Source organism: Odocoileus virginianus, chromosome 8, assembly GCF_023699985.2.
Source record: "Odocoileus virginianus isolate 20LAN1187 ecotype Illinois chromosome 8, Ovbor_1.2, whole genome shotgun sequence".
Classification (NCBI taxonomy): Eukaryota; Metazoa; Chordata; class Mammalia; order Artiodactyla; family Cervidae; genus Odocoileus; species Odocoileus virginianus.
In genome coordinates, this window is record NC_069681.1 from 38,001,880 (window position 1) to 38,024,794 (window position 22,915).

Sequence of the window (22,915 nt, forward strand, 5' to 3'; positions counted from 1 at the left end):
TTATTTTAGACTAGGGAAATGATGTTAGACAAAAAGCAAATTAGAGTGATTTTCTTCATTTCATTTCAGTTCAGTCACTCAGTCATGTCCAACTCTTTGTGATCCCATGGACTGCAGCACACCAAGCCTCCCTGTCCATCACCAACTCCTGAGTTTGCTCAAACTCATGTCCACTGAGTTGGTGTTGCCATCCAACCACCTCATCCTCCATCGTCCCCTTCTCCTCCCACCTTCAATCTTTCCCAGCATCAGGGTCTTTTCAAATGATTCAGTTCTTTACATCAGGTGACCAAAGTGTTGGAGTTTCAGCTTCAGCATCAGTCCTTCCAGTGAATATTCAGGTCTTATCTCCTTTAGGATGGACTGGTTGGATCTCCTTGCAGTCCAAGGGACTCTCAAGAGTCTTCTCCAACACCCCAGTTCAAAAGCATTATTTCTTCGGTGCTCAGCTTTCTTTATAGTCCAACTCTCACATCCATACATGACTACTGGAAAAACCATAGCTTTGACTAGATGGACCTTTGTTGGCAAAGTAATATCTATGATTTTTAATATGCTATCTAAGTTGGTCATAGCTTTTCTTCCAAGGAGTAAGTGTCTTTTAATTTCATGACTGCATTCACCATCTGCAGTGATTTTAGAATCCAAAAAATTAAGTCTGTCACTGTTTCCACTGTTTCCCCATCTATTTGCCATGAAGTGGTGACTCAAGTTCAAATTGAGTCATAAAGCAGCAGAGACAACTTGCAGCATCAACAACGCATTTGGCCCAGGAACTGCTAATGAACATACAGTGCAGTGGTGGTTCAAGAAGTCTTGCAAAGGAGCTGACAACCTTGAAGATGAGGGGCACAGTGGCTGGCCTTTAGAAGTTAATAGAGACCAACTGAGAGGATAATGGAAACCTATCCTCTTACAACTACGTGAGAAGTTGCCGAAGAATTCAACATTCACCATTCAGTGGTCATTCAGTATTTGAAGCAAATTGGAAAGATGAAAAAGCTTGATAAGTGGGTGCCTCACGAGCTGACTGAAAATTTAAAAAAAATCATTTTGAAGCATCATCTTCTTTTGTTCTGTGCAACAATGACAAACTATTTCTTGATCAGATTGTAATGTGAGATGGAAAGTGGATTTGATATGACAACTGGTGACAATTAGCCCAGTGGTTAGACTGAAAAGAAGCTCCAAAACATTCTCAAAGCCAAACTTTCACCAAAAAGAGATCATGGTCACTGTTTGGTGGTCTCCTGTCAGTCTGATCCACTATAGCTTTCTGAATCCCGGGGATATCATCACAGCTGAGAAATATTCTCAGCAAATTAATGAGATGCACCAAAAACTGCAATGCCTGCGTTTGGCATTGGCCAATAGAATGGGCCCAATTCTTCTCCACAACAATGCCTGATCACACATCACACAACCAATGCTTCAAAGGTTGAACTAATTGGGCTATGAAATTTTGCCTCGTCCACCATATTCACCTGACCTCTCAACAACCACCTACCACTTCTTTAAGCACTTTAACAACTTTTTTGCAGGGAAAATGCTCCCACAACCAGCAGGATACAGAAAATGTTTTCTTAGTGTTCATCGAGTCCCAAGGCATGGATTTTTATGCTACAGGAAAAAGTAAACTTATTTCTTATTAGCAAAAATTTGTTGATTGTAATGATTCCTATGTTGATTAGTAAAGATATGTTTGACTCTAGTTATAATAATTTAAAATTCCTCATCCAAAACTGCAATTACTTTTCCATCAACCTAATATTATGATACTATAGTCTTATTTAGAGTTTAAAAAGCTAAGATAAGAACTTTCCCAGATGGCAGAGCCAGGCCATAAGAACCTTCTATGCCCAGACTGTTTGGCTTCAAGCCTCCAAATTTTTGTTTTAAAATTTTCAAATCACAGGAATGTGGAAAGAGTAATATGATGAACACATATATACTTTCCCCTAGATTCACCAACTCTTAGTATTTTTTCATATTTGCATCCTCTCTACTATAACATATATTTTGCTAAATTGTTCATGAGTACTAGAAATGTTTACTGAAATTTGCATTTCACTGTAAATACATAAATGTACACCTTGTAAAAGTAAAGACATTCTCTTACATAACATAGCACAGTTGACTTATTCAAGAAATTTAATAGTAATATTGCAATATTATCTAATATTTTTCAGATTCTCCAGGTATACCTCCTAGTTATTATTGTCTACTGCCTCTATTATCCTTTTTTTCATCCTAATACTATAACTCAATTATATGATTATACAACATAGGGCTTTCATATTCATATTATTTTTGTAACCATCCCTGATTCATAAATGAAGTCAAAGTCTCAGAAAACAGCGTTTCCTGAAAAATATTTTCCCTAACAACCCTTTTTCCTCATGAAGCACATATGGACAAAATGAAGGAAAGCTAAATAACCAGATTACTGGTGAGATGTCTTCAAAATCAGGGGCAAGTGTGAGATTATCTTCAAAGTCAAGATGTCAGTCTTAAGAAAGTCCAACCACTTGCACGACAATCCAAATCTTACCCTTAAGATTTTGTACACCTTTCATGCTAATGCTGCATAATAATACTGTATTTAATCCTAACTCAGAATTCCCCTTTCTTGAGATTGGACTCCATGAGGAGCATAATTCAAGGTCACATTCAACAGAAGTGATCTAGCATTTAGGAAGGGTTTCTCTGGTGGCTCAGCCAGTAAAGAATATGACTACAATGCAGGAGACTCAGGTTTGGTCCCTGGATTGGGAAGATACCCTGGGGAAGGAAATGGCAACCCACTCCAGTATTCTTGCCTGGAGAATCCCATGGGCAGAGGAGCCTGGTGGGCTACAGTTCATGGGGTCTCAAAGAGTTGGAGATGACTGAGCGAGTGACACTTGCACACTTTGAGTTCCTTGTTCAGGAAACTAGAATTTTGTGTCTGTGTAAGACTGAGTGTTTTGTCAAAAACATAGTATCCATGCCCAGCATTTAGGATACTGTGAAAATGCTGCTTACTCACTTTTGATGTTTTGTTGACATTATAATATGTCAAATAACTTATTGCTCATCACTTGTCAATGTATCGTTCTCTTAATTTGAAGTTATTTCTTTTTTGTTCTGTAACTTCACGTATAACCTGAATTTGGTTCTTGCTCTATAATCCTTCTCCAAAATATATATTCATTGTACTGACCCCCTACCACTAAATGTACTTTCAGATTATCTTTGGTGGTTAAAAGTGCTTTTTTTTTTTTATTCCTAAGAATACAATTTTATGAAGATACATTAAAATAAACACCACCTATTTCTGTATACTGGGGGAAATAAGATGTTGTGTCTTGTTTTTTGTGAGTTTTCATTCACTGCAAAATATTTATTTCATTAAAGAAAATGTACTGGATCAGTCATTATTTGTAGGATTAAACTTGGGAAAGAACCATCATCAGAATGGGCTCCAGGATTACTAATGTATAAGGGGCAGTTTGCCATTGTTTGAATTTGCATATTTTCAACTTTACAAAATGGAAAGTGCTGATAAGATTATATCTTTAGAGAACCATATTTTCCATAATTTTTAAAAAGTTTTTCTCAGCGTACCAACTCCTATGTAAAATGTACTTTGTGAAACTTAGCCAAAAAGATGCTTTTAATTTTTACGCTTAAATCATGTTGGGAGAAATAGCTTCATTTTTTGAAAGACTTCTTTAACTAATCCCTAGGTAGGGTTTTTGACAGACTTTATTTTCTTGGACTTCAAAATCACTGCAGATGGTGACTGCAGCCGTGAAATTGAAAGACGCTTGCTCCTTGGAAGAAAAGCTATAACCAACCTAGACAGCATATTAAAAAGCAAAGGCATTACTTTGCTGACAAAGGTCCATCTTATCAAAGCTATGGTTTTCCAGTAGTCATGTATGGATGTGAGAGTTGGATCATAAGGAAAGCTGAGTGCCGAAGAATTGATGCTTTTGAATTGTGGTGTTGGTGAAGACTCTTGAGAGTCCCTTGGACTGCAAGGAGATATAACCAGTCAAATCCTAAATGAAATAAGACCTGAATATTCACTGGAAGAACTGATGCTGAAGCTGACGCTCAGCCACCTTATGTGAAGAACTGACTCATTTGAAAAGACCCTGATGCTGAGAAAGATTGAAGGTGGGCGGAAAAGGCAACAAGAAAGGATGAAATGGTTGGATGGCATCACTGACTGGATGGACATGGGTTTGAGCAAGTCCTGGGAGTTGGTGATGGACAGGGAAGTTTGGCGTGTTGCAGTCCATGGGGTTGCAAAGAGTCAGACAGGACTGAGTGACTGAACTAAGGGTTTCTGGTGGATGTCATGTGACAGATGGAAAAAACTGAGATCTTTCTCTCTTGAGTTGACTCTACCATGTTTATTATGCATGTGTGCATGTGCTCAGTTTTGTCTGACTCTTTGGGACCTCATGGACTATAGCCCACCAGGCTCCACTGTCCATGAAATTTTCCAGGCAAGAATACTGGAGTGTGTTGCCATTTCCTTCTCCAGGGGATCTTCCCTACCCAGGGATTGAACCTGTGTCTTTTGTGCTTCTGGCATTGGCAGGTGGGTTCTTCACTAGCTGAGCCATCTGGATGTCCCACCATCTTTCTCAGTGAACACTAATTGGAAGGAGCTCTCCCCAATACCTGGCTGTATGTGTAAGATACATAAGAAGTCCTGAGGATGTCAAAGCTCTAATGTCTAAGAGGCTTGTCTACTTCAGTAGCAGTTTGATTAGAAAAATGTCATTCTTTCTGTATCCACAGGTACAACTTAAAGAAATCCATCAAAGGTCTTCCTGCTAAAATGGATATTGAATTAGCAGAATCTGGATCAAACTTGAGTGTTGGACAGAGACAACTGGTGTGCCTTGCCAGGGCCATTCTCAGAAAAAATCAGATATTGATTATTGACAAAGCCACATCAAACGTGGATCCAAGGTATAAAAGAGAGGCCCGGGAAACCTGGTATCCGAATTTCAAATGGGGTAAATGGAAAACATTTAGTGATATTTTTAAATGTTTCTAAGTGCTCTCTTTGCCACAAAGATATCTCTTAATAAAATTAATTCCAGAAAACAAAGGAAAAAACCAAGACATGTTGTTATATATAGTGTTAATGTTGTTATGAGGCATCCTAAGAGAGCAAAATTCCTAAATCCAGTTCCTAATAGTTTCTAGCAATTTCGAGGGAAGGTAACTTTCCATTGTTTTATGGAAAACAATAAATTTATAAATAGAATTTTTATAAATAGTTTTTTAGTAACAAGACTATATGTTATTGATTTTTTAAAGCATTATAAAAATATCACATGATATTTTTAAGTATTGTTTGCTTTTCCTGTCTTTACTGAACTAAATCAACTTCTTTGATTGCAGAACTGGTGAGTTAATACAAAAAAGAATCCATGAGAAATTTTCCCAATGCACTGTGCTGACCATCACACACAGATTGAGCACCATTATTGACACCGACGGGATCATTGTAAGACCCTCTCCTGAGGAATTTCAGTTGTTTCCATTGATGTTCAATTTTTCAACTTATTCTGTCTTATAAAACTCGATAGGAATCTCCAGTTACTTAATTTTCTCTTAGTTTCTCCTCTCATTTCTGAAAATAACTCAAGTACTTAATTATACTATTAAATAATATAGGCAAATAATCTTATATTTTCATATTAAAACTTTATTTGGATTGTTATTTTTTTAAGATAGCCAACCATGAAAGCATTCAAATCCAAAGTACAGCTTCATAATTCAGTGTGGCAGAACACAGTCATTTTCACTGTCTCACCATTCTTTCAGCATTTTTGGATTCCCTTAATCAAAAACTTAAGAAGAAATAAAAAAAGAAATCAAAATATGCAAAAACTTAGCCTTTAATTTAGACCACCAAGAGGTTATTGGCTAAGGCTGCAGAATTTCTCAGCTGTTGCTGTCACAGGTGAGTCCATGAGAAGACAGAGCCTAGGGAGAAAAATAGTATTTCACCACAAAGGATTTTAATATAGGAAATTTGTTACATAGGATTTGAGGGCTAGAAAAATGAAAGGAAATACTGGGATAATGATTGTAGGAAGTAGCTACCATGTCCTAGGACAGATTTCCCATCCTAAGACCTCAAAAGAGAGGCCTAGTGCTCAGACCTCCAAGGAGTGTTCATTGCCTGATTGCTGGTCATATTTGTGAGGGAGCAGGATGGGGCTGGTTCTCCATGTGCTAATAGCTGGGAGCTGGAGTCAGGTCCCAGTGCTGAGGTGGTGTTTTAGCCATAGCAGAAGCCAGGTAGACCATTAGCTCTGCTCTCTACTTTCAATCTCTCTCTAGTGCCTCCTACTGACAAAACCTCACAAAAGGTCAACTGCCTAAAGAGCCTCTGAAATGTGATTTCCAGAGACACCCAGCCTCTGCATCACAGATGAGAGTGTAGAAGGAAAGGAAGATCAGGGCAGAGAGACTGTAGATAAATAACTAGCAAGTCTCTTACACAGAAAATTTGGACTCTGCACACATGGCAGGCTCCAAGCTTTGGTCTCTGGATGTCTGTCTGCATTCTTCCCTCCAGGTTTGATGGGATCTTTCTTACTTAGAAATTTATTAATTCCTTAGTAATTTCTTATTTCCTTACTTAGTTTTATTTTCTTCTGTTGCCTTTCTCTCTTCCTTTTTCACTTTTTTCCCTTTGTTCTTTCCCTCTGTTGCTTGCTGAGTTTCAATAAATATTCAGTTCAGTGTCTTGGTCATGTCTGACTCTTTGTGAACCCATGGACTGCAGCACACCAGGCCTCTCTGTCCATCACCAACTCCTGGAGCTTACTCAAACTCATGTCCATTGAGTTGGTGATGCCATCCTAGCATCTTATCCTCTGTCGTCCCCTTCTGCCTTCAGTCTTTTCCAGCATCAGGGTCTTTTTCAGTGTCAGTTCTCTGCATCAGGTGGCCAAAGTATTTGAACTTCAGCTTCAGCATCAGTCCTTCCAATGGATATGTAGGATTGATTTTCTTTAGGATTGACTGGTTTGATCTCCTTGCAGTCCAATAAATGTTAAGGTATGGCTTTATAAAATGATAAGGAAAGCATTGCTCAAAGGTAAAACCTTTGGTAAATCCAAAAGGCATGCAAGTTATTTTCAGGTATCAAAATGTTGTTGCTGAATGATAAGACGCCGGGATTCTTGGCCTTTGGAGGAGATGAATTCAATCCAGGGCCAGAGATGAGGCTGGATCACTCAGAGCTTTTGTGTAATAAAGTTTTATTAAAGTATAAAGGAGATAGAGAAAGCTTCTGACATAGGCATCAGAAGGGGGCAAAAGAGTACCCCCCTCCTAGTCTTTAGCTGTATGTTATATAGTCACTCACAGTCTGTTAATGAAAAGAAAGGAATGTCTTAGAATTTAGAATGGCACCAGATAATTCATCCCTGGCCATAAAACGATTGACTTGAATCTTGTAGAAGGGCAGATTACCAACAAATAGTTTCGTTTACATAGATTAGGGGAACAATATCTGAGTAAGTAGGTTAGGCCATTTGGCGGAACTTACAGAGTCTGGGGTAAATTAACATAGCTTTACGATAAACATTTCCATAAAAAAATGTATTGGTTAAGTCAAGGTTTGAGAATAGTTAGCTTCAGGTGAAACCAGGTGTCATGGCAACACAGCATTTTAAGAGAAACCTCCTTTTAAATTTGTATAGAGAAGAAAAAATATTGCTGGTTTGTTTCCTCCTGCCACTTAAGAGAGAGAAGAATGTCTGGCACTTGCAGCCTATTTCCTTCATTTGGAGACCCCTGGCCTTCCTACCTGTTACCCTCTCAGTATTTTGATGATCTATACTAAACAGGTAATAATCAGTAATACCCGAACTTCCTTATGTCCAGCAATAATAGAACTGTCTCTTTTGACTTCGTGGGCAGTTTCTAGAATATAATCTTCCACCCTACTTCACATGCATAGTTAGATGGGTTATGCCATGGGGGAATTGACTTATTGTCAGCATTGAGGCAGTGTCTGTAGCCTCACTCCTTGAGCTGGATGTGCATAGGAGTGAGCTCTGGGGAGGTAGATGACGGGGGTGGGACATCCACGTCCAAAGAGATGTTCTAGGTTCCAAGCAGTGTGTCTGGTCACCGGGACCAGACATCACAATAGGAAGCAGGCCCCACCTGCAGATTTTTTTGAAGGGCCAGGTGACATTCCAAGATTACAGGACAGTGACTCTTAAATTCCAGAAATGTTGTTTAGCATTGGGCATCCTTAGTCCTTCATTCTGTGTTCTTGAATGCTAATTGGAAAAGTAACCTTTTATTTATAGTTTTTAACCTATCCCTTTGTTTTTCTTACCTCTCAGCTTTGTATTTTGAAGACTGTCCCACAAAGTACCCTTCTTCCATATGAAATGAGTGATGCTGTGAAATTTACCTGTTTCAAGGCCTCTGTCAGGCTCTAGAGGCAGCAGCAGAAAGATGGCTAGACCTCCAGCTCAGTCAGAGTCTGTGCAAATAAATTCTTTGCTCCTAAGTGTACCCTGGAGCTTTATTTCTGGTTTTTGGTGTTACAGGATTAATGGCAGCAGATTATTTTTATTATCTAATTCTTAGAAATACTGTCACCTTGGAATATGTGGTTGGTTAGGGAAACTGAGGAAGGACAGAATTTGAAAAGCATGTCTGCTGGTCGGTCCTAAGTCTTATCACTTGGTACCTGATCCATAGATGTGAACATCTGTATCCCCTTTCAGCTGCACTGCCATTATCAAAATATGTTCATTTGTTTAATGCTTTTCTACCAGTATCTCAAATATGGATTGAATGTGGTACCTGAGGGGAGAGAAAGGAGTTGATGCTGGTGTCTGGGTACAGATACTTAGCACCTGGGTGAACAGGGAGGCTGGAGGGAAAAGGGAAATGCAAGGGTTCTCTCTGGAGTCTGTCACCTTTGTGATGAATGACCTTGTTTTCTGTAATGACCTTGCTCTTCTCTGTGGAGCTGTCCTTCCCACTTGCTATGGTGATCTGTAACATCAGTGATCTTTGATGTTACTACCATGCTTTGCTGAAGTCTCCAATGATGGTTAGTATTTCTTGGCAATATATTACTTTTAAATTAAGGTCTGTACATTGTTCTTCTCAGACATAATGCTGTTGCACACTTGATAGGGTACAGTGTAGCATAAACATAACTTCTGTATGTTCTGGGAAACCAGAAAATTCATGTGACTCACTTTCCTGTGACAGACACTACATTCTGGTGTTCTGAAACTGAGCCCACAGTAGCCCCAGGGGATGTCTGTACTCCTTTCCTTTCAGGAAAGCAGGTGATTGTTCTGAAAGCTTTAAGTACATAAAGGCAAGTCAATCTGCTATAAAACCTGATGCTCCAGAAGGCAGGTGGCCAGTGTTGGGGAGTGGCTGGGGAACAGGCAGATGCTGATGAAGGGCATAATCAACAGTGTTGTCACCATTAAGTCTTGTCATTGCTAGACTTTATGGTGAGAGCATTAAATTAAGAACATATTGCAAGTCTTGTCATTGCTAAGGTATAATTGTTACATTTTGTTGAACTGATGAATACTTCTTCACAAATATGGACAAATATGGTTTTGTTTGCTGTAAGTAAATCAAGCAGAAGGCTTGTTATGAGAAAGTTGTAACCTGGTTAATAGCTTTACTTATGTGTTGGCTTTCCAAATGGATTTACTCAGCTTTGGTTCATTAAGCACCATTAATGTGTCACTCTTGGGGTTCTATTTTATAAAGATGTTCTCTCAATTTTAATTTTTTTAACAGGATGGAGTCATAAGAACAGCTAATTCAATCTTCCTCATTTACTCCAAAATAGTGCAGCAGGACAGACAAATTAGAAATCTTCTTTATCTGAAGACTCACCACTGTCTCTACATTAGAGGGCTTTTCCTATGGTTTGCAGGATTAGCAGGGTGCTCATGACCTGCTTTCTCTGCAGCCAACAGCACAGCTCTTCCCTCTAGTCCCTACACACTGCAGGCTTCATATCACCCAGGTTCTCCCTGGTAATGTGAGCAGAGAAAGTGTGTTACAATCTGCAGTTGGGTTAACAGTGTTGTTGTCTGTGGTCAACATTTTCACTGTCTGCAGTTAGAGAATTCTCTGGAAATGAATGTTGAAGGACCAAAACCAGGACCAGTAACTGAGATCTTACATCTTTTATTTATAGACAATCTTATGCTTTTATATGTTTTACCTCTCTTCCTCAATTCAAACCTCTTCTTAGTATAACTTTCCTCAGATAAATAAAACCCAGAGCCTGTTGTAATATACCTATCTGAAAATTACAAAAATAACACCTTCCTAACTAGAGTTTTACTTAAATTCTGTTTTTCACTTTCATGAAACTTTTCTTTAATAAGCCTCCATGGCTGCAGCTAGATATTTCAGAAGAGAAAAACCTTCAAAAACATGTCAAGCATTTCATTCAAGTTTTCAAAAGTAAGATAACTAATGTGGAGGTAGAAAGCACAGTCAGAGAGAAGAAATACTTCATGAATGAGGGCTTCTTACATGCAAAAGCAACTTTGGGAGAGCATCTGTAGAGGTGCCTGTGACACAGCCTTCATCCTTCCCCAGTGAGAAGAATGATTTATTATTTCAAAACCTAAGAAAGGATTTTGAGTTAATTCTTACTACATTGTCTAGTCACAGAGAAAATAACAGGTACCCATTTTACCAGTGAGGGACCCACCATCCAAGGTTGGACAACTGTCCCTGTGTCACCTGGCAGCCAGAAACAGAGGTCTGACACTCAGAGGCCTAGCAGCTCTACTTGTTGCTAAGTGGGACCTGCCTCTATTGCTTGTCATCATTTCCTGGTATCTTTCTTGTCAGGCTTTTCCTTCAACTTCTCCTGCCCCCACCTCTCTGTGCATTTGCCCACCTCTCCCTGCACTCATCTTTATAACTGATTGCATCCTGCCAATGCAAATGAATCAAATTATCTTGCAGTGGGTCCATTTAATTTCTATGTCTAGAACAGCTACCTGGAATATCTGCAAATAAACAGGCTTGATAAACACATCTTCATTGAGCTTATGTAACTGAATGACTTCATCCAACAAAATGTACCTTTACTTAACCTACTTTAACTTATTAAGTAATTCAAGGTTGGGGTTCCTGGGGAGATCCTGGGGTTCAGGGGTTGTTATCTTCTTGAATGTGTGTTTTAGTTTATAGTTTAACTTGGGTTACAGGAAGAGTGGGGACATAGCAGGAAATTATAGGAGCTTTTTCTTATAAAGGATGTTAAAAATCTAAAATTATACCTACTTCTCTGCACATAAAGAGAATTTGGATTTGCTTTATGTTTATTTGTACAGAAATATCTAGAGTCTTTGATCAAACCAGTAAATGTAAAGACTGAGTTGGTAAAATTCTATGTCTGGCCTTTTGTCAGCCTGTGTCCCATCTCAGCTCTTGTGGCCCCTACATGAGTCTTGGCTTTTAAGTTTGATTAGGTCCCATTTATTTTACTTTTATTTCTTTTGCTTTGAGAGAGTGATCTAAGAAAATAGAGCTGTTATTTATATCAAAGAGTCTTCTGCCTGTGTTTTCCTTTAGTTTTATAGTATCTGGTCTTATATTAAGTCTTTAAATCATTTTGAGTTTATTTTTGTGTATGGTATAAAGGGGTATTCTAATTTCATTCATTTTCAGGTGTCCTGGTGTTCAGTACTATTTACCAAAAGACTGTCTTTTCTCCAATATATATCCTTGCCTACTCTTTCATAGATTAATTGACCACAGATGTGTGGAGACCTTTGTTTTAAAATTGCAGCTTTTCTTCATCAACATCAGGAGGAGCAGTTATGTTTTATCATGCTATGCTTAAGTAAAATTGCATGTTCAGGGCATCTAAATTGGCATGCCAAGTTACAGAACATTAAAATTGTTATGTGGATGAGACAAATTCAGTTATTCTTGGACTCTTTTGAGAAGGCTGCCCTTAGCAATGGTTCACAGTAGTAAACGAAAAAGTAACAGGAAAATGGCCTTTATGAGACGTAAATGTTTCCAATTAAATACAAAGGATGAAATTAACTATAATACCTAGATGTAGAAAAACAACCTGTGTCTTGTTTAGAGTTCCAGCATATTCTTTTAAAATATATTTACTCTAAATATGATCTAAATGAAGACTTAAGCACCATTTAACATCAGAACCATTTTTATAATTATATCATTTGGGCCAATTATTTCAGACACTTTTTTCTTCCACCAGAACCATTAACCAAAGTCATTAGTAAGTAGAAAGGCAGAGTTCAGAGCCCCTTCCTCTCCCTTTCAATTTCCAAATAGCAGACTTATAAGTGAGCATTTATAAAAGGGGTGAAGGGTAGGCAGCTGAAGGCAGAAACAAGGAAAGAAAGAACTTGTGAAAACAGATTCAGATCCTAGGTGGTTCAGGTTTGGTCGGCCCCATGTGCTCTGTAGGCCATGATCACTGGAATTTGGAGGTCAATTTCTTACGTGCATCTTTAGTCTTATCCAAAGAAAACACTGGATTTTTAGAGATTTCTTCTTTGCAGAGCAATTCTGCAAAAGCTGCTTATATACCAGCTCTTTTTGCCAGGCTTTCACTCTCAGAATAATAGATACAACCGAAGCCAGTTTCAAGAATCATCCCAACCTCTTGGACAAGGACTTCTGCTCCTTTTAGAAGCTAACATTAATATAGGACCCTAAAGAAATCCTGGAAGCATTTACTTTTTTCCCCAAATATTACTCAGATTGTCAAATCAACTTGACAATTAATTTGTTTTCAGGGCACTGCCATTTGATATATGACACCAGCCTACTTTTTAAATAAATGGAGTTTGATTTTCTTGAATCAAAATATTTCCCAACTCTGTATCTGAATAAATAGCACTCAAAGCTCAGGGTCTGAGAGCTAAAAACACTAACTAATGATAACAACCTCAAAGGTACTGGGAAGAATTTAAGATATTATGGACTAGTGAGTGCCAGTAATCATAGTGTAAAACTTTCGTTTCCTTCCTTTCCTTTAAACTTAATAAAAGTCAAGTTAGGCCTTTGTTTGCTAGTAAAACAGGGTAATCAAACCATTTAAACACCAGCAGGCTTACCACACAGATAGATTCTCTCTATTCTCCCTGTCCTGCCCTTTTTGGAAATATTCTCTGAGTTATAATATGTTACTGTGAAACATTGTGAGCTAACGGATTTCTTTCTGCTGTTAACAGGTTTTGGATTCAGGAACAGGGAAAGAATTTGGGAAGTCATATACTTTGCTGCAGAATAGAGAACAGTCTATTTTACAAGATGGTGCAACAACTGGGCGAGGCAGAGCCTGCTGCCCTCACTGAAAGGGCAAAATAGGTGAGCCTGCTTTGGGAGTTGTAATTAAAGTTCGTCTCCAGGGTTCAATCTTTAGGGACAAGCTACACCTGGGGTGTGGTAACAAGCAGTCTGTGTCCTTTTCAATCATAACCCTCCAGAGAGGAAGCTTCCACATCATTAACAACATGTGGCAGGTAGAAAGCAGGTCTGCTGAGAATCTGCAGCAGTGGTCAGGGTGGGGTCAGGATGTGTGCACTCTTCTGTGTGCACATACCTGTGTCTGAGAGAGAGGCTTTGGATAGGACTTTCCCCTTGGATTCCGTGTCCAGATTCTCATAGAGCACAGAAAACTCATTTTACAGACCGTTTACATTCATTCTGATTGGTGCTCAGCATACAAGTTCTGTCAAGGGATATCCAAGAAATTTGAGCTTAAGGGAAAACAATTTGGAATATTTTGGGTCTAGGAAGATCTACAAGGGAAAAGTGTAAGTCTCTTTCATTTTCTAATCTGTGAAGAAAACTCCTACCTGGGATTACCACTTTCTCCCTAATTCTTTGTTGTTTAGAATTAGGTCCATTTGCCCCCATGCTTCCTCTACCTTCTAGAAGATGAAATTGTCATCAGGACAAATCAGGAACTCACAACACCTTCACACTGTAGTCTGAGTGGTGCTGAAGGTCACAGAGCACTTTCTCAGAGACGAGGTGTGGGAGGCACTAAGCACTGTGTGTGGTGTGAGGAAGGCGCTCAGTGAGGAACATTCAGGTCACGTGACATCTTCCAAACAGTGGTGAGGTGGTAACTGAGGTCTTGTTTAAGAGACTTAGCCATTGTCATGCAGGCATCTGTAAGTCTTTCTGGAACAGGGTGGGAATAGGGTTGATGGGAAGATGGAGTGAGGGAAGGTCTTGTGTTCTTGTCCCTTGACACGAGTGGCTGGGGGTGGGATAAGGCTTCCAGCTCTCTGCAGTGAGACTTCCCTGTCAAAAATTTATCTCTGGGTAGTAAATTATGGGTGTATTTTCCCTTCTTCGTACTTTTCTGCATTTCCCAGATTTTCACTTGTAGACAAAATAAGATTGCTTGTATAATATTAAAATATTTCTTAAAACATGTCCCAGTAGCTTAAGTATGTGTATATAAAAGATTCACCTGAAATGTGGCCTAAGTTCCCTCCATCACTGTCTCTTCTCAACCCTCCTTAGAAATGAGGAAGTGTAGAGCAGTGCTTTACACGGCTCATAGGGTAGGAGATTGCCTGGGTCATAGAGCTGGCTGTAGAGTTGACAGAGTTAGAGTTCGTACTTACATTTAGGGACAAGGAAGTCTATATCCTGAACTTTTCATAAGTATTTATTTTGTATGCAAATACTGAAAAGCTGAACAAGGAATTCTGTATTCTTTTATGACTGAGATTTACACAGTACTTGTAACTATTAAGAGCTTCCCTGATGGCTCAGATGGTAAAAACATCTGCACTAAAGTGTCTTACATCCAGAGCTTCCCACCTAAGACCTGAGAATCATTTGTGATTCCCTGCATAACCTAGAGAGTCGGGAATCTCCCAAACTCTTTTGCTCTTTTGACTTTATGCATTTCACATCAGTTGTTGGATGGCATCACTGACTTAATGGACATGAGTTTGAGCAAACTCAGGGAGATAGTGAAGGACAGGGAAGCCAGCATGCTGAAGTTTATGGAGTTGCCAGGAGTTGGATATGACTTAGTGACTGAATAACAATTTCACATCAAAGAGAGGTGTCCCCACTTACGTGTCAAAGTCTTCATTTAAAAACTTATGTTATCATTATATAGTCAAGGCATGGAGTAATGAGAAATAGATCACAGAGTTTTAGATAGGTACAGAAAACATTAGGTAATAGGATCAACAGCCTCATTTGGGCCTCCTAGGTGGCACTAGGTTGTAAGGAAATGGCCTGTCAATGCAGAAGATGTGAGATGTGGGTTCAATCCCTGAGTTGGGAGGATCTCCTGGAGAAGGAAATGGTAACCCACTCCTGTATTCTTGCCTGGAAAATTGCGTGGACAGAGGATCCCATAGTGGGCTATAGTCCATAGGGTTGCAAACAGACACAACTGAGCATGTATGCACACAGCCTCATTTTATAAGTGAGGAAACTAAGGCCCCTTAGAAGGAAGGTGGACCCATGTGTTAAGTTAGTTTGCAGCAGACACAGAATTAGGGGTCTTTTCTTTTAATAAATGTATTAAATCAAGTGTGACATACATATAGAAGCAGACACAGGTCATAGAATTAGAAATCTTGTGATTCATGGTCTAGTAACCCTGCACCTACTTTAACTATTGATGGTAAGTTATATTTGTGTAGTTCTTTATAATTTATTTTGCACAGTTCTCACATGCATGATTTCACTTAATCTCATGATAGTTCTTTTTTATCCTTTGTCATGGATGAGGAGATTTGTTCAAGGGCTCATTTAAGGTCACAGAGCTGGTCCAGAGACAACAGAAGGGGAATTGCTGGAGGAGGCTGCCCTAGGTGCTGTGTTCTGTGTCAAGTCTGAGAACACTGCTCCTTTCCTGTGGTTGTCAAGGTGGGGGCCAATCACTGATGTTCACAGGGTGACATAACATCACTGCTGGATTTCAGTCCTGTCACTAGTCAGGTCACCTCTATGGAAAGAAATATGTGTACTGATTCTCATTCCAGTTGAATACCTTCTTGACTTTATTTCTGTATACTCTGCCTCTTCTTAGGAGGATGAGCTGTCAGATTATCAGATTTTTGAATGTGCAACATCAGATGGCAATGCCTTGTTCAGAGCTGTAGCACCAGGATGATTAGCCAAAGTCATCAAGCTTTTTCTCTAATAGAGCAGGATTTATTCATCTGAAAAAGGTGCATTTAAACATCTGGTAAAAGGTGCTTCCAAGTCACATTTTCCTGAACCCATAGTTCAGGCAAGCTAATCACTGTCTCATTGACCTTTTTATATGACTCCTGAAATAGCAGAGAAAGTACCTGTTAGATATATAAAGCTGAAAGGAGCATTAGTTTGCTAGGGCTGCCATGTAAAGTACCACAGAGTAGATGACTTAAACAACAGAAACTAATTTTCTCTTAGCGCTGGAAACTAGAAGTCTAAGGTCAAGTTGTTGGTAAGGTTGGTTTCCTCTGAGGTCTCTCTCCTTGTCTTGTAGATGCCATCTTCTCTCTGTGTCCTCACATGCTCTTCCCTCTGTGCACCTGTGTCCTGATCTCCTCTTCTTATAAAAACTCCAGTGTATTAGATTAGGACACATCTGTATGACTTCATTTTAACTTTATTGCCTATTTAAAGACCCTGTCTCAAAACACAGTTGCATTCTGAGGTACTGGGAGGTTTAGGGCTTCAACATGTAAAATTGGAGGGGACACAATTCAGCCCATAACAAAGGAGACATGCCTGCCATTCATTCTGTTCTGTGATGAAGCAGACCTGGTTGAGGTTTTTTGAAGTTTCTTTGTTCCCAGTGTGTAACAGAGGTGTCATTTTGTCTATTCATGAAATCACCTAATAGAGCCCCAGAAGTTATGAAATCCTCATATTCTGGATCTTGAAGCCTGGACCAGTTTGAGCAGGTGGAGGAGGCACTTAGCATCCACATGGCCTTGTGTTCTCCAAGGTCTCTGAGCCTCACATCCTCACTTGTGTATAGATCAGGGATTACAGCCCTGATGGCTTCTTCACACTTATTACAAGGATCAGATGAGAGAGCATATGCTTAAGCGCTTTGAGAATAGAGTGTTTTACAGTATAAAAGTGGGATCATTTTTTTAAAGGCTGTAGTCAGAAGCCTTGCCTCCCAATAATAAAGCAAATATACCCTTAGTTCTTCTAAGTGGCTTTAGAGGCTCTCAATCAGAGGTCCCCAACCCCTGGGCCACAGACTGGTACAGGTCTGCAGGCTGTTAGGAACTGGGCCCCACTGGGATATTAGGAGGTGAATGGTGGGCAAGTGAGTGAAGCTTCATCTGCTGCTCCCTGTTTCTCAAATTACATCTGGACCTCCCCCAGCTACACCCTTTTCACTGCATCTGTGGAAATCTTGTTTTCCATGACACTGGATCCCTGGTGCCAAAACAGTTGGGGACCACTGCTCTAAATAATTAAAATGTATTTTTAATAGTAAGTTTTTAAACAAACGATACATTTAATGTTATAAAATTTTAACAGTTTTAAAAAATACTTTTTAAAATTTATGAACAAAAAGTAAATCACCCTCCACTCCTGTCATCACACAACTCCTCCCCCATGTGGAGCCCCAGCACCACTGTTGACTGTCCTGTTGACTTCTGTGTGTCAGGAAGAACTTGTGAACATGTGGTCTTCCTGTTTTTAAGCACAAATGATAGTTGTTCTCTCCTTTTTTCCAGTTCATATTGTATCTCAGATTATACTAATGCATATTGTTATCTCATTCTTTTTAATGTCTACATAATATTATGCTTTCTCCGTTTCCTATTCCTTATTTTCAATGCTTATCAAGCAGAGTTTATAAAATATAATGATTACAACCTGATATTAACATCTGAATTTGTTGTGGTCATTTTATGTATGAAAATGAGAAACCTTTGGGCAGACACTGTTCATAGATTTCCTAGCCTGTCACCCTGTATTTAATTTCTCTCCAGTTAGTAAAAGGATTTTACTTATCAATTTCCTGTAGTGATAAAACATATCTGAGAATCAGAATGATCAGAACTATAGTAAATCTACAGGTTATTTGGCATTAAGCCCAGCCCCATCGAGAGTTTTAATGAGACTACTTCCTCTGTAGAATAAATATACCCCTGTTTTTTTTTTTAATTGTGCATCTACTAGTGATATGATTGCTTCACATGAAGAAGTGAACCTAGAAATGTGATGCTTTAGGAGAAGGATTTTAAAACTGTTAAATATGTTGTTTTTGCCTTTTTCCTCCCTCAGGTGCACTTCAGAAAGAAATAGCCACAGTTACTCACAGTGACAGTGTGGTAATGAATGTTTCCAGTGGACAGTCCTCAGCTTTAACAATTTTTGAGTCAACACTGTGATTCTACCATGAGGTCATGTCTATTCCAAAGGCACTTTTCCAATAGGTTTTTGCATAAAGTATATTGTACTTACATTTTTCACACCAGGAACAATTTTACAGATCATAAAATGTTAATCTGTAATTTTTTTCTCCATCTTCATTCAATGATTTCAAGCTTTTGCAAAAGGATTTATTATGTCCACTTATGTGTCATATTATTTTTGTTCTTATCCAAATCAGAGGTACAGGCCACCAATAAAAGCTGTCTCTCAGGTTTTGTGTCTTGAGAGACTCCAGAGCCAAACTCATTTTCTAAGATTTGAGACAAAGTTGTCACAGATGTTTTTTTTTTTTACTTTTTTCGGAATTACATATTACTTTGCAATTATATCAGGGAATCTGTTTACTTGAAGACTGTGTGAAGTTGCCATTTTGTGTCACCACTTCCTTTAACAGAAATAGAAATGATTTTTCCTCTCAAAGACCTCTGCAGAGAAATTACTGCAGAGAAAACTAATAATAATAGGAAAATGTACTAATAGGTGTTACTAATATAAGAACAGACTTTTGGACTCTATGGGAGAAGGCGAGGGTGGGATGATCTGAGAGAATAGCATTAAAACATGTATATTATCAAGTGTGAAACAGATTGCCAGTCCAGGTTGGATGCATGAGACAAGTGCTCAGGGCTGGTGCACTGGGATGACCCAGACGGATGGGATGGGGAGGGAGGTGGGAGGGGGGTTCAGGATGGGGAACACATGTAAATCCATGGCTGATTCATGTCAATGTATGGCAAAAACCACTACACTATTGTAAAGTAATTAGCCTCCAACTAATAAAAATAATTGGGAAAAAATATAGTTAAAATACAAAAGGACAATAGTATATGTTCATCTCCCATGTCTCCAGCATTGCAGACAGATTCTTTGCTGCTGAGCTATTGGGGAAGCCCTATGAAAGAGAAGGAAGAGAAAATATACTTTCTCAAAATAGGAGCCCTTCTAGAGGATTTGCTAATGAAGGACACACATGTGCTAGACTGTCTTAGAGATTGAGGACTTTATTTTTTACATTTAAAAAATTGTGGTAAAATATGTAACAAAATTTGCCATGAACCATTTTTAATCATACAATTCAGTGGCATTAATCACATTCACAGTGTTGTGCAGCCATCATCGTTTGGGTAACTTTTGGTAACTATGTTCTTCCTATTCAGTGTGTTATTTCTGCATTTTGGTAAGTTTCATTTTTCTAGGAGTGGATCTGTTTCTTGTGAATTTTGAGCTGGACTGGCATAAATTTATTCACAAGATCATATATGTTTAATCTCTGCAGTATCTCTGTGTCCTTTTGGCTTTTAACTTTCTTTGAGTCTTCTTTTTTATGAATAATCTTACATAACTTCCTTTTTTCAAAAAATCAACTTTTTGCTCAATGCTGCTTCATCATATCATTCTTTCTTTCCTTCAGCTTTTCCTTTACTTTGAGATTTTTTCCTCTAAATTCTTAAATTGGAAACATTAAAAATGTCATTATTTTTTCTAATATAAGTATATAAAGTTGACTGTTTTTTCCCAAGGCCCACTTTAGCTACAATGTACAAGTTTTGGTACTTAAAATCAATCAATAGCCGTAGTATCATGTATTTTGTAATTCCTAATTTAATTCATTAACTCTATCTTTTACCCATGAGGTATTCATAAATATGATGTTCTCAAAATTTCAAATGCTAGTGGATTTTTCCTATGAGATTGGACCATGTGGAACTGCTAACATTCATCTTTTTTATAAGCTATAAAATGGCACTTTCATGTGGTTCAATATATTTTTCTTTTGTTATTAATATAAAACCTAATTTCATTTTGGTCAGACAACATTAGATTGTGGATTTTAAAACAAAGGTAACCATATTCACACAAAAAGTCCTGTTTCCACTATTTTGTATTTTATTTGGGGGGCTGGGCTTCCCTGATGGCTCAGCTGATAAAGAATCCACCTGCAATGCAGTAGACCTCGGTTTGATTCCTGAGTCAGGAAGATCTGCTGGAGAAGGGATAGGCCACCCACTCCAGTATTCTTGGGCTTCCTTTATGGCTCAGCTGGTAAAGAATCCGCTTGCAACACAGGAGATCTGGGTTCCATCCCTGGGTTGGGAAGATCCCCTGGAGAAGGGAAATGCTACCCACTCTAGTATCCTGGCCTGAAGAACTCCACAGACTGTACAGTCCTTAGGGATGCAAAGAATCGGACATGACTGAGCATCTTTCACTTTTTGCTTCACTTTGAGGGGTTTAAAATGTGATAAGTATGTGTATAACCAGTAATTTTCAAATAAGGATCCTCCCTGAGTACTGGAATGTTTTCTGATAGGTGTTGCAGGCTGGTTCTCTGGGATGCAGACTCAGATGGAATTTAGTGCTGGGATATGTATCAGGGCTGCCCTTGGGAACAACACTATGGAATCAGGAGGGAGGGGACAGGATAGGGCAGAGGGAAGGATCAAGCTGGAACACTGTCCAGATGACCTGAGCTGATCCCATGGGGGTCTAGAGTGAAGATGGCCTTTCATGGTTGTTCTGAAATGTCCACTGGCCAGAACTTTATGCCTCCACCTGGATGGGTCATTGCACACATGCTGTCCCCAGAGGGGCTGGTGGCTTAAAGTTGCTCACTGGCAGCACTATCAGCAGCTGCGAAAAGAGTCCTTGAAGGGAGGTCAGGACAGCACGCCTCCATGTCCCCCCACGGCATGTGTCATAGCTTCAGAGGTAGGTGATGAGGGTGTACTATGGGGTAAACTCTTAAAGACTGATGTGTAAGTCAAAATGATGACTTAGTGATTCTCCTCACTGCTCTCTGGTCTAAAAAATAGAGAAGTTCCATGTAGGGGAGAGATCTTCATTCCCTAGGATCAGCCCAGTTGTCCCCTCTTCTTCTTTTTTTTTTTTTATCTTTTATTTATTTTTTTATTTTATTTTATTTTTTTTCCATTTATTTTTATTAGTTGGAGGCTAATTACTTTACATCATTGCAGTGGTTTTTGTCATACATTGAAATGAATTAGCCATGGATTTACATGTATTCCCCATCCCGGTCCCCCCTCCCACCTCCCTCTCCACCCGATCTCTCTGGGTCTTCACAGTGCACCAGGCCCGAGCACTTGTCTCATGCACCCAACCAAGGCTGGTGATCTGTTTCACCCTAGATAATATACATGTTTCAATGCTGTTCTCTTGAAACATCCCACCCTCGCCTTCTTCCAGAGTCCACAAGTCTGTTCTATACATTAGTCACCTTAAGATCAGTCATCATCCTAGGTAACTCATATTTCTGTAATACCCTCAGCACCTCTCATTTGTTAAACTGAACCATACTTGGTTAGTGTCTTGTTGTCACCATCCTGAAATACTTTATTTGTAAACAAGGGCCCTGTTCTTTCCCTTGTGCACTGGGTCATCTAAATCATGTAGCCTGCCCTGACTGTGAGTGCTCACACGTGGTCTGTTCTCTCACTGAACCAACTAAGAAAAGACTTGGAACTGTGCCCTAATCACCTTTTAATTACATCTTCCAGAACAGTGTCTGTCACATAGGAGGTGCTCAGTAAATGTTTGCTGAATGAATAAATGATGACTGAGAACAAATTCCTTCTCAACTTTATAATTTTGAAATATTAAGAGGTAGCCTGGGATAACAGAAAGCCCTGGTTTTGGAGTCAGTAACACTGATCTACATCTTAGTTCTTTCTCTACTCCTCACTAGCAGTAAGGGTGCCCAGAGAATGTACTGTCCAGAGTGGGACACTTGAGAGTTAAAGGAAAGCAGTAACCAGCAAAGGGTCAGGACGATAAACGGGCACTATCCCTGGCAAAATGGGCTCTGGTAACCCTACAGCCTTGTAGCCTTAGCTACATGCTTTGGTAAGTATCTCAACCTTGGAATCTGTTTCTTTATCTGGGAAATGAATGTAATTCCTGCCCTTGAACAGTTGCTTTAGTTGAAATGATGGATGGACCAAGAGCATTCAAGACACATGGTAGAATCACTAACCTTGGTGATTCCTAATCACCAAGAGAGGAGAGCAGGATGGGTGTGGATGAAGGAGGTTTGCAGACTGTACAAGGTGTATTTGAAGAGGTCATCAAGCAGACTCATCTGATGGCCTAAACCAAACTGTTTTTCCTTCAAATGTATTTAAAATGACACAACACACGGGGAAGAGCACAAGCTCTGGCGTCAGCCCCCAGGGACAAATCCTGGCTCCTCTGGGTATTGCTCACTGGGTTTGGATACAAGTTCTGCTACCTGCTAATCATGGACTCTTAAGGTTGGGAATTCCACCGGTGCTTCAGTGTCTTTGAAAGTTGAGGTGGGGATAGCACAATTCTCAGAGGGCTGTTGAAAGGTAAATATGACAGTGATGATCACAGTGTGGTCTGTGCCAGTCTGTAAAGTGTTTGTAACCAGGTTACAGGAGATTCATGAAAGCTAGAAACTCACAGCCAT

General features: G+C 39.3%; 1 protein-coding gene across 1 annotated transcript in view; it reads left to right on the forward strand.

Moving 5' to 3' along the window:
* Positions 1-19,001, forward strand: part of LOC110127198 (ATP-binding cassette sub-family C member 4-like) — a 173,325-nt gene extending 154,324 nt beyond the window's left edge. Inside the window, 6 exon segments of the mRNA XM_070471119.1 lie at positions 4,802-4,971; positions 5,410-5,515; positions 13,266-13,328; positions 13,330-13,392; positions 16,106-16,154; positions 18,319-19,001. Of these exon segments, the coding sequence (XP_070327220.1) occupies positions 4,802-4,971; positions 5,410-5,515; positions 13,266-13,328; positions 13,330-13,392; positions 16,106-16,154; positions 18,319-18,425 (558 nt within the window). The 3' untranslated portion in view covers positions 18,426-19,001.
* The last annotated feature ends 3,914 nt before the right edge of the window (positions 19,002-22,915 follow it).